Source organism: Bolinopsis microptera, chromosome 2 (genome assembly GCF_026151205.1).
Source record: "Bolinopsis microptera isolate Bmic1 chromosome 2, MBARI_Bmic_1.0, whole genome shotgun sequence".
Lineage (NCBI taxonomy): Eukaryota > Metazoa > Ctenophora > Tentaculata > Lobata > Bolinopsidae > Bolinopsis > Bolinopsis microptera.
Genome location: NC_087073.1, coordinates 20,042,621 through 20,055,002, shown reverse-complemented (window position 1 = coordinate 20,055,002; position 12,382 = coordinate 20,042,621). Strand labels below are relative to the sequence as shown.

Genomic DNA, 12,382 nt, shown 5'->3' with positions numbered 1-12,382 from the left:
ATCGTAGTCTCCCTCTCCGGGCCCAATAGTATTCAGCTAGTCTGATCGTAGTCTCCCTCTCCGGACCCAATAGTATTCAGCTAGTCTGATCGTAGTCTCCCTCTCCGGACCCAATAGTATTCAGCTAGTCTGATCGTAGTCTCCCTCTCCGGGCCCAATAGTATTAAGCTAGTCTGATCGTAGTCTCCCTCTCCGGGCCCAATAGTATTCAGCTAGTCTGATCGTAGTCTCCCTCTCCGGACCCAATAGTATTCAGCTAGTCTGATCGTAGTCTCCCTCTCCGGACCCAATAGTATTCAGCTAGTCTGATCGTAGTCTCCCTCTCCGGGTCCAATAGTATTCAGCTAGTCTGATCGTAGTCTCCCTCTCCGGGCCCAATAGTATTCAGCTAGTCTGATCGTAGTCTCCCTCTCCGGGCCCAATAGTATTAAGCTAGTCTGATCGTAGTCTCCCTCTCCGGGCCCAATAGTATTAAGCTAGTCTGATCGTAGTCTCCCTCTCCGGGCCCAATAGTATTCAGCTAGTCTGATCATAGTCTCCCTCTCCGGGCCCAATAGTATTCAGCTAGTCTGATCGTAGTCTCCCTCTCCGGGCCCAATAGTATTCAGCTAGTCTGATCGTAGTCTCCCTCTCCGGGCCCAATAGTATTAAGCTAGTCTGATCGTAGTCTCCCTCTCCGGGCCCAATAGTATTCAGCTAGTCTGATCGTAGTCTCCCTCTCCGGGCCCAATAGTATTCAGCTAGTCTGATCGTAGTCTCCCTCTCCGGGCCAAATAGTATTCAGCTAGTCTGATCGTAGTCTCCCTCTCCGGGCCCAATAGTATTCAGCTAGTCTGATCGTAGTCTCCCTCTCCGGACCCAATAGTACTCAGCTAGTCTGATCGTAGTCTCCCTCTCCGGGCCCAATAGTATTCAGCTAGTCTGATCGTAGTCTCCCTCTCCGGACCCAATAGTATTCAGCTAGTCTGATCGTAGTCTCCCTCTCCGGGCCCAATAGTATTCAGCTAGTCTGATCGTAGTCTCCCTCTCCGGGCCCAATAGTACTCAGCTAGTCTGATCGTAGTCTCCCTCTCCGGGCCCAATAGTATTCAGCTAGTCTGATCGTAGTCTCCCTCTCCGGGCCCAATAGTATTCAGCTAGTCTGATCGTAGTCTCCCTCTCCGGGCCCAATAGTACTCAGCTAGTCTGATCGTAGTCTCCCTCTCCGGGCCCAATAGTATTCAGCTAGTCTGATCGTAGTCTCCCTCTCCGGGCCCAATAGTATTCAGCTAGTCTGATCGTAGTCTCCCTCTCCGGGCCCAATAGTATTCAGCTAGTCTGATCGTAGTCTCCCTCTCCGGGCCCAATAGTATTCAGCTAGTCTGATCGTAGTCTCCCTCTCCGGGCCCAATAGTATTCAGCTAGTCTGATCGTAGTCTCCCTCTCCGGGCCCAATAGTACTCAGCTAGTCTGATCGTAGTCTCCCTCTCCGGGCCCAATAGTATTCAGCTAGTCTGATCGTAGTCTCCCTCTCCGGGCCCAATAGTATTCAGCTAGTCTGATCGTAGTCTCCCTCTCCGGGCCCAATAGTATTCAGCTAGTCTGATCGTAGTCTCCCTCTCCAGACCCAATAGTATTCAGCTAGTCTGATCGTAGTCTCCCTCTCCGGACCCAATAGTATTCAGCTAGTCTGATCGTAGTCTCCCTCTCCGGGCCCAATAGTATTCAGCTAGTCTGATCGTAGTCTCCCTCTCCGGGCCCAATAGTATTCAGCTAGTCTGATCGTAGTCTCCCTCTCCGGACCCAATAGTATTCAGCTAGTCTGATCGTAGTCTCCCTCTCCGGACCCAATAGTATTCAGCTAGTCTGATCGTAGTCTCCCTCTCCGGACCCAATAGTATTCAGCTAGTCTGATCGTAGTCTCCCTCTCCGGGCCCAATAGTATTCAGCTAGTCTGATCGTAGTCTCCCTCTCCGGGCCCAATAGTATTCAGCTAGTCTGATCGTAGTCTCCCTCTCCGGACCCAATAGTATTCAGCTAGTCTGATCGTAGTCTCCCTCTCCGGACCCAATAGCATTCAGCTAGTCTGATCGTAGTCTCCCTCTCCGGACCCAATAGTATTCAGCTAGTCTGATCGTAGTCTCCCTCTCCGGGCCCAATAGTATTCAGCTAGTCTGATCGTAGTCTCCCTCTCCGGGCCCAATAGTATTCAGCTAGTCTGATCGTAGTCTCCCTCTCCGGGCCCAATAGTATTCAGCTAGTCTGATCGTAGTCTCCCTCTCCGGACCCAATAGTACTCAGCTAGTCTGATCGTAGTCTCCCTCTCCGGGCCCAATAGTACTCAGCTAGTCTGATCGTAGTCTCCCTCTCCGGGCCCAATAGTACTCAGCTAGTCTGATCGTAGTCTCCCTCTCCGGGCCCAATAGTATTCAGCTAGTCTGATCATAGTCTCCCTCTCCGGGCCCAATAGTACTCAGCTAGTCTGATCGTAGTCTCCCTCTCCGGGCCCAATAGTATTCAGCTAGTCTGATCGTAGTCTCCCTCTCCGGGCCCAATAGTATTCAGCTAGTCTGATCGTAGTCTCCCTCTCCGGGTCCAATAGTATTCAGCTAGTCTGATCGTAGTCTCCCTCTCCGGGCCCAATAGTATTCAGCTAGTCTGATCGTAGTCTCCCTCTCCGGGCCCAATAGTATTCAGCTAGTCTGATCGTAGTCTCCCTCTCCGGGCCCAATAGTAATCAGCTAGTCTGATCGTAGTCTCCCTCTCCGGGCCCAATAGTATTCAGCTAGTCTGATCGTAGTCTCCCTCTCCGGGCCCAATAGTATTCAGCTAGTCTGATCGTAGTCTCCCTCTCCGGGCCCAATAGTACTCAGCTAGTCTGATCGTAGTCTCCCTCTCCGGGCCCAATAGTATTCAGCTAGTCTGATCGTAGTCTCCCTCTCCGGGCCCAATAGTATTCAGCTAGTCTGATCGTAGTCTCCCTCTCCGGGCCCAATAGTATTCAGCTAGTCTGATCGTAGTCTCCCTCTCCGGGCCCAATAGTATTCAGCTAGTCTGATCGTAGTCTCCCTCTCCGGGCCCAATAGTATTCAGCTAGTCTGATCGTAGTCTCCCTCTCCGGACCCAATAGTATTCAGCTAGTCTGATCGTAGTCTCCCTCTCCGGGCCCAATAGTATTCAGCTAGTCTGATCGTAGTCTCCCTCTCCGGACCCAATAGTATTCAGCTAGTCTGATCGTAGTCTCCCTCTCCGGGCCCAATAGTATTCAGCTAGTCTGATCGTAGTCTCCCTCTCCGGACCCAATAGTATTCAGCTAGTCTGATCGTAGTCTCCCTCTCCGGGCCCAATAGTATTCAGCTAGTCTGATCGTAGTCTCCCTCTCCGGACCCAATAGTATTCAGCTAGTCTGATCATAGTCGACTGGGTTTGTATTTTTAGTTTTCTTTAACTTCTAAGTTCGAATCATAGACCCTTCGCAGCCTTACAACTGCATTGTAACAGTAAAGTCAGCCTAACTACCAATTTTTCATAAAACCCTGACATTTTCTCACAAATTAATCTTAAACACCGCCTTGTCAGAGTCTGCATTTAAGAATTCTAATATTAATTTAATACTTTTATTATTATTTATTTGTATCGATATCATCATCACTTCCGCCGCTCGTTATTGATGCAGTTGCTACATATAGCCTGATTTTGAAGCCATAAGTTTTATAGCCGTTAAGACTGTCTTGTCAGGATCACCACTGACTTCTTATATCGTAGTCTGATCGTAGTCTCCCTCTCCGGACCCAATAGTACTCAGCTAGTCTGATCGTAGTCTCCCTCTCCAGACCCAATAGTATTCAGCTAGTCTGATCGTAGTCTCCCTCTCCGGGCCCAATAGTATTCAGCTAGTCTGATCGTAGTCTCCCTCTCCGGGCCCAATAGTATTAAGCTAGTCTGATCGTAGTCTCCCTCTCCGGGCCCAATAGTAATCAGCTAGTCTGATCGTAGTCTCCCTCTCCGGGTCCAATAGTATTCAGCTAGTCTGATCGTAGTCTCCCTCTCCGGGCCCAATAGTATTCAGCTAGTCTGATCGTAGTCTCCCTCTCCGGGCCCAATAGTATTCAGCTAGTGTGATCGTAGTCTCCCTCTCCGGACCCAATAGTATTCAGCTAGTCTGATCGTAGTCTCCCTCTCCGGGCCCAATAGTATTCAGCTAGTCTGATCGTAGTCTCCCTCTCCGGGTCCAATAGTATTCAGCTAGTCTGATCGTAGTCTCCCTCTCCGGGCCCAATAGTAATCAGCTAGTCTGATCGTAGTCTCCCTCTCCGGGCCCAATAGTACTCAGCTAGTCTGATCGTAGTCTCCCTCTCCGGACCCAATAGTACTCAGCTAGTCTGATCGTAGTCTCCCTCTCCGGGCCCAATAGTATTCAGCTAGTCTGATCGTAGTCTCCCTCTCCGGGTCCAATAGTATTCAGCTAGTCTGATCGTAGTCTCCCTCTCCGGGCCCAATAGTAATCAGCTAGTCTGATCGTAGTCTCCCTCTCCGGGTCCAATAGTATTCAGCTAGTCTGATCGTAGTCTCCCTCTCCGGACCCAATAGTACTCAGCTAGTCTGATCGTAGTCTCCCTCTCCAGACCCAATAGTATTCAGCTAGTCTGATCGTAGTCTCCCTCTCCGGGCCCAATAGTACTCAGCTAGTCTGATCGTAGTCTCCCTCTCCAGACCCAATAGTATTCAGCTAGTCTGATCGTAGTCTCCCTCTCCGGGCCCAATAGTATTAAGCTAGTCTGATCGTAGTCTCCCTCTCCGGGCCCAATAGTAATCAGCTAGTCTGATCGTAGTCTCCCTCTCCGGGCCCAATAGTATTCAGCTAGTCTGATCGTAGTCTCCCTCTCCAGACCCAATAGTATTCAGCTAGTCTGATCGTAGTCTCCCTCTCCGGGCCCAATAGTATTCAGCTAGTCTGATCGTAGTCTCCCTCTCCGGGCCCAATAGTATTCAGCTAGTGTGATCGTAGTCTCCCTCTCCGGGCCCAATAGTATTCAGCTAGTCTGATCGTAGTCTCCCTCTCCGGACCCAATAGTATTCAGCTAGTCTGATCGTAGTCTCCCTCTCCGGGCCCAATAGTATTCAGCTAGTCTGATCGTAGTCTCCCTCTCCGGGTCCAATAGTATTCAGCTAGTCTGATCGTAGTCTCCCTCTCCGGGTCCAATAGTATTCAGCTAGTCTGATCGTAGCCTCCCTCTCCGGGCCCAATAGTATTCAGCTAGTCTGATCGTAGTCTCCCTCTCCGGGCCCAATAGTATTCAGCTAGTCTGATCGTAGTCTCCCTCTCCGGACCCAATAGTAATCAGCTAGTCTGATCGTAGTCTCCCTCTCCGGGCCCAATAGTATTCAGCTAGTCTGATCGTAGTCTCCCTCTCCGGGCCCAATAGTACTCAGCTAGTCTGATCGTAGTCTCCCTCTCCGGACCCAATAGTACTCAGCTAGTCTGATCGTAGTCTCCCTCTCCAGACCCAATAGTATTCAGCTAGTCTGATCGTAGTCTCCCTCTCCGGGCCCAATAGTATTCAGCTAGTCTGATCGTAGTCTCCCTCTCCGGGCCCAATAGTACTCAGCTAGTCTGATCGTAGTCTCCCTCTCCGGACCCAATAGTACTCAGCTAGTCTGATCGTAGTCTCCCTCTCCGGGCCCAATAGTACTCAGCTAGTCTGATCGTAGTCTCCCTCTCCGGACCCAATAGTACTCAGCTAGTCTGATCGTAGTCTCCCTCTCCAGACCCAATAGTATTCAGCTAGTCTGATCGTAGTCTCCCTCTCCGGGCCCAATAGTACTCAGCTAGTCTGATCGTAGTCTCCCTCTCCAGACCCAATAGTATTCAGCTAGTCTGATCGTAGTCTCCCTCTCCGGGCCCAATAGTATTCAGCTAGTCTGATCGTAGTCTCCCTCTCCGGGCCCAATAGTATTAAGCTAGTCTGATCGTAGTCTCCCTCTCCGGGCCCAATAGTAATCAGCTAGTCTGATCGTAGTCTCCCTCTCCGGGTCCAATAGTATTCAGCTAGTCTGATTGTAGTCTCCCTCTCCGGGCCCAATAGTATTCAGCTAGTCTGATCGTAGTCTCCCTCTCCGGGCCCAATAGTATTCAGCTAGTCTGATCGTAGTCTCCCTCTCCGGGCCCAATAGTATTCAGCTAGTCTGATCGTAGTCTCCCTCTCCGGGTCCAATAGTATTCAGCTAGTCTGATCGTAGTCTCCCTCTCCGGGTCCAATAGTATTCAGCTAGTCTGATCGTAGTCTCCCTCTCCGGACCCAATAGTACTCAGCTAGTCTGATCGTAGTCTCCCTCTCCGGGCCCAATAGTATTAAGCTAGTCTGATCGTAGTCTCCCTCTCCGGGTCCAATAGTATTCAGCTAGTCTGATCGTAGTCTCCCTCTCCGGGCCCAATAGTAATCAGCTAGTCTGATCGTAGTCTCCCTCTCCGGGCCCAATAGTATTCAGCTAGTCTGATTGTAGTCTCCCTCTCCAGACCCAATAGTATTCAGCTAGTCTGATCGTAGTCTCCCTCTCCGGGTCCAATAGTATTCAGCTAGTCTGATTGTAGTCTCCCTCTCCGGGCCCAATAGTATTCAGCTAGTCTGATCGTAGTCTCCCTCTCCAGACCCAATAGTATTCAGCTAGTCTGATCGTAGTCTCCCTCTCCGGACCCAATAGTATTCAGCTAGTCTGATCGTAGTCTCCCTCTCCGGGCCCAATAGTATTCAGCTAGTCTGATCGTAGTCTCCCTCTCCGGGCCCAATAGTACTCAGCTAGTCTGATCGTAGTCTCCCTCTCCGGGCCCAATAGTATTCAGCTAGTCTGATCGTAGTCTCCCTCTCCGGGCCCAATAGTATTCAGCTAGTCTGATCGTAGTCTCCCTCTCCGGACCCAATAGTATTCAGCTAGTCTGATCGTAGTCTCCCTCTCCGGGCCCAATAGTATTCAGCTAGTCTGATCATAGTCAACTGGGTTTGTATTTTTAGTTTTCTTTAACTTCAAAGTTCGAATCATAGACCCTTTCAACTGCACTGTAACAGTAAAGTCAGCCTAACTACCAATTTTTCATAAAACCATTACATTTTCTCACAAATTAATCTTAAACACCGCCTTGTCAGAGTCTGCATTTAAGAATTCTAATATTAATTTAATACTTTGTATCGATATCATCATCACTTCCTCCGCTCGTTATTGATGCAGTTGCTACATCCTGACTGAAAGGAAGCAATGTGTTGTGTTAGATGGTGTATCATCGTTTGCTGCCGCAATCCTCAGTGGAGTTCCACAAGGCACCGTTCTTGGGCCACTGTTATTCATTCTGTTCATAAATGATATGAAGCTATGTGTTAAAGGGTCTGTCATCAGATTCTTTGCTGATGACACTAGGATTCTTAAGCATATCTACAGTTTGGCCGACAAAGATGTCCTGCAGGATGATCTCAACTCTGTTGTTAATTGGGCTAAGTGCAACAACATGGCCCTTCATGAGGATAAGTTTGAGCTTCTTGTTCACAAGCATTGTCCAAAGAATTCCTTGTTTGATCATCCATTCGCCATCCAAGCTCAAACATATGAAGTGTCTAACGGAAACATGCTGTACCCCACTCAAACGGTGAAAGATCTAGGAGTGACAGTTTCCGCTGATTTGTCCTGGACCCCACACGTCAACAGGATAGCTGAACGCGCAGGAAAAGTTGCTTCTTGGGTGCTAAGTGCGTTCAAAACGAGAGACAAAGCCACCATGATGACTCTGTACAAGTCTCTCGTTAGAAGCCATCTGGAGTATTGCTGTCCTCTGTGGAATTGCTCTAAGAACAAGGACATCCAACAGCTAGAAGGGATTCAGCGTAAGTTTACATCGAAAATAGATGGCACCCAGCACCTCAACTACTGGCAGAGATTAAAGGCCCTAGATCTGATGTCATTGCAAAGAAGAAGAGAACGGTATTTAATCATCAACATGTGGAAAGTTCTGCATTGCAAGTGCCCTAATGATATTGGTATCCAGTTCTCGGTGACTCTCAGACATGGTCAAAAAGCAGTTGTGCCCAGTATAGCTAAGTCCAGCAGTCAACGTAATCAAGCACTACACGACAACTCATTTGCAGTCACTGGACCTCGATTATGGAATGTAATCCCAACACATATGCACACCATCGAGGATCCTATGCAATTCAAAGCAGCTTTAACGAACTTTGTGAAGTCATTTCCGGACGAGCCTCCAGCTCCAGGATACAGCCGTCGGAATGGAAACTCCTTGCTTGATTGGAGTGGTGATAAAACAGTTTCTACACTGTCCGGGGGGGGGTCGACTTTTTCGATGGCCCGATAGAGGATTCTATGAAACCCTACAAAGTAACAAAGTAAGTATATAGCCTGATTTTGAAGCCATAAGTTTTATAGCCGTTAAGACCGTCTTGTCAGGATCACCACTGACTTCTTATATTATTGACTTCCTAAACCACTTTGTCAGTGTCACTTCAATTCTGCCTTGAAGGTTGAAGAATTCTAATATTAATTTAATACTTTGTATTGATATGATGATATCACTTCCTCAACGTATTACTGATGCAGTTACTATGCAAAGTAAATTTTATAGCCGTTTAGTTCAATGATGTCAATGAACGAAGTTGTGTCATAAGGCATAGATACGAAATTAAATAATTTGATGAAGTTATCTGATGATATGACGTTTACAGACTTCGTCTGATCCTCTATTTAACATCTTGATAAGACAAGTTAGGTAATCAATAAACGGAGATATTTGACGGTTTATTTGAACGTGGAATTTACAAATAACGGCATCTCCAGATCTGTCAAACATGCCCAGAAACCACCACCCCCCGCTCAACTACGCGTGGTGGTGGACATGAGCCAAGTTATCCACCCCACGCGACACCTCGCTATTTGTAAGTGGTATTTACTTGTGACGGCTGGAGGCTACAACCGTTGAAGAGTGTTTACTCTATGCTTACTTGCACTGTTCAGTCCTTTGCTTTTACCATTTCATTGCTGTGGTAATTGTAGCGCTCTCGTAATAGGCTCATGTCCTAACGAATTTTAGGTGGAAATTAAAACCTTCTGTCGCGACACCAGCTGCTTGCAAAAACTTTCGAGTTTTCGAATAGCACTATATTTAGATTTAATCCCACTCGGATAGACTAAAAGTAATGGGCGATGGCACATTATTTTTAATAGATCTATATATGGTTAAAATGCTCTCTCTGGTTACCCCTCGACGTACTATTGACTGTGTCTTACTAGAAAGCTTTCTGCTTTATTACCGTATACGTCCTTAAGTTCAAGGGCGCCAGCTGACAACTTAATCATTGCGTCCTGTACCACGTGACATTACGTTGTATGTTCATTGTCCGTGCTATAAAGCTCACATTCTATCATCCTACGCATTCAGAGTGTTCCTTTTTCGTGTCCAGTGAGAATTACCCGTTGTATTTTAGATATGTGCAACATGACCGCAGCAATTGCACTAAAGCACAACAAGATCGTGTCCATCCTCCTGGACTCGAAGTGCTGCAAATACTATGTTTTGTGTAGCAGACTTATGAAATACAGAAGAAGAAGGTGGGTCTCACTATTACAGTGGATGGGAGGGGTGTAGAACTAGAAGTCACTGTCTGATCTTATCAATATTTAGGCTATATTTAGCTTGTAGTGCCAGTGGGTCTTGTGATAAATCTTTAACAGTCGCCGTCTATTATTGCCTCGTTGCAGTCTGCAGATCAGTTATAATTTTGTATCCATTAACCAAATAATTCAGGTACCAATCAAATAGCACAATAACTTACACGCCCATCTTTTCAGGCACGATAAGAACCTGCGAGCTCGGTCAGTAGACAACATGACTAACACCACAGGACTTGCTAACTGTGGTGGAAAGTTCGATCAAGGGCTGTCAGACATCCACGCTTTCTCTCAGCCGGGGTACATGAGAGTGTTTGGGGGCACGCTGCTCGATACTGACGAGGTGCCACAAGTTATTTCTGACTGTATTGACCTTCTCTCTTTGGACAGTGAGTTGTTTGATTAATTTACATTTAATGGTTTAAAATTTCTTTCTTGGTTCATCACTTCGAACATGGCTCTTAGATTGCAGACTGCAGAGCCATATTATTAATTACGCGTTTAGTCTGTAGTTGTGATTTGTCACAATAGGTGCTCGAAACTAACGCAGTTTTCACTCCAGAGAACATCACAGAGGAGGGATTGTTCAGAAGATGCGGAAATGCGACTGAGTTGAAAGCTATTAAAGAGTGCTACAATACTGGTCAGAGTATAGACCTCGACAACTACTGTCCCCACACTATTGGTAGGTTTCTACTAAATCTGATATCTGTTATCTCCTATTATAGTTACCAACAGCTATAACCTGGGTTCTTTTAGATTATACTTAATCTGTTAGTGTTATCTTCTTTAATCTTTTATAGTTATTTCAAGGTCACCAAAAGTTGTGTGCTTCTAGATTACCTTAACCAGAACCTAAAGATGTTTAAGAAATGAATACAGGTACATAATATTCATTACTCATTATTACTCATTACTCATTCTTACAGCTGCGGCACTGAAGACATATCTGCGTGAGCTCTCTATCCCTTTACTCACATTCGAGGCGTACCCTACTATCTCTTCATGGAACGGTACGTTATTCTTTGTTTGTTTGTTTATAGAACCCGTCCCCAATCTCGTATCAGTTCTGTCCATATTTCCTCGTGATATGTTCAAAGTTTTGGAGTGGCATGTTGTCTGAGCTTGGTTATTGTTTACTATCATTATCAATTTAAAAACATGCTTAGACTGCACAAATTTCTTGTATTGGGCTTCTGACCACGTTTAACTTTAATCCATCAAATTTATTAATTTGAACAAGGTTCGCTAATTTTTACTCTATATAATCGCAATGAAATTAATCCGACTTCCATTTCCAGAGTTTACAGCTGAAACCCAGCTTTTACTGAGCAAGAAGCTGTTAGAAAGTATACCTCCAGTTCACTACTGTTGTGTCCGAGCTCTCATGCTCTTTTTAAATAAGGTGAGTTAAGGAAATGAGAATTTGTCATATTCCTGATTATTGTAAAACAAAATTCCTATAATGATTGAAATTTTTAATTCTCGTCGCAAGTATGATACTTTACTAGCCTCTAGAATTCTTAAGTTACTTTGTTTAAGAACCTTTACCTCTTCGTAAGTTTTAGCCGTTTCAAATGTCAACCTTTTATTATTTTAGTGATTATAGAATGTCCATAATAAGTAACAATATATTGTTCTTCAGGTAGTAAGCAGCTCCTCGCAAAACCTTATGACGTCACAAAATCTCTCAATCGTAATTGGTCCAAACCTAACGTGGAGCCGACACACAATCACTACCCTCGCGGACATCAACAATATCAACAGCTTCACCCAGTATCTCATAGACAATCCGGTGTTGTTTGAGCGAGAAACGAACAATCACGTCTCTGGCGGTGCGCCAACTGCTAGCGTGACGTCATGACAAGTCATGATTACGTCATGCTTTTCAATGCTTTTGATAAATCAATCCTCGGCCGAGTGTGCAGTTCTCGGTCGCCCAGAAATAGTCTCTCAGATAAACCAGGGGATGATCCTTGTCAGAATAAGGATTTAAGACTAAAGACTTGTATTTTTTATTTATTTTTTTGCTTTTTTATGAGATAAAAAGTTCAACCGTGTACTGTTACGATATCAAATACATTGGTAGAGTATATAAAAGAACTAGAGATAGCATAAAGAGATGAGAAGTGGAATGTAATTTAGTAAATCTATATTAATTTTCTTGCATGTGTATTGTGTGGTGTTATGAGATCAAGTGCGTTATTTATTTTCAATATTTCATTCTATTGTGTTATTTATTGAAATAAAAATAATTACATGATTCGAGAGTGGTTGGAGAATGAAATTTAATACATTTTTCAACTTCATTTTCTTTAGATGAGTTTTGTTATCTATGTTTTGCTGTGATTTCTAGTTTGTTTAATTTTTGTTTTCATTTCATAATATTTTATTGTTTCATTTATTTGCGGATTAGTTCCTCACTCAAGGTAGGCAACAGGGCGTAACGGGCGTTGCAACATCTACAAAACGACGGCTAAAAAACGCCAAATATAGTCATAATCATGTTTAAATTTTGAAGGACTAGTTTGTTTAATTTGAAATTGAAGCGTCTAGGATGACGGAGGAAATTTAAAGTTGCCATAAAGTCAAATTAACGAAAACGTCTTCGCTGTATCTTCCTATTTCCTTCATGCACATAAAAACAAATTTGTATACGTATGATATGATATGAAAATAAAAACAGTTTAATGTTTATCCGAGCGTGCTAAATCACTCTACACTCGATCTTCGAGAT

At 45.3% G+C, this 12,382-nt stretch overlaps 2 protein-coding genes across 3 annotated transcripts in view; both read left to right on the top strand.

Moving 5' to 3' along the window:
• LOC134811894 (uncharacterized) overlaps nucleotides 1–12,028 on the top strand; it is a 37,576-nt gene extending 25,548 nt beyond the window's left edge. For both annotated transcript variants that reach the window (XM_063819031.1, XM_063819030.1), the window contains 5 exons: nucleotides 9,826–10,034; nucleotides 10,208–10,330; nucleotides 10,575–10,658; nucleotides 10,947–11,050; nucleotides 11,291–12,028. In XM_063819031.1, coding sequence (XP_063675101.1) covers nucleotides 9,826–10,034; nucleotides 10,208–10,330; nucleotides 10,575–10,658; nucleotides 10,947–11,050; nucleotides 11,291–11,509 — 739 coding nt within the window. In that variant the 3' untranslated portion in view covers nucleotides 11,510–12,028. The remainder of the gene's footprint in view (nucleotides 1–9,825; nucleotides 10,035–10,207; nucleotides 10,331–10,574; nucleotides 10,659–10,946; nucleotides 11,051–11,290) is intronic.
• Nucleotides 8,662–12,382, top strand: part of LOC134811890 (titin-like) — a 72,694-nt gene continuing 68,973 nt past the window's right edge. Inside the window, exon 1 of the mRNA XM_063819009.1 lies at nucleotides 8,662–8,676. The gene's annotated coding sequence lies outside the window, so the exon portion shown is untranslated. The remainder of the gene's footprint in view (nucleotides 8,677–12,382) is intronic.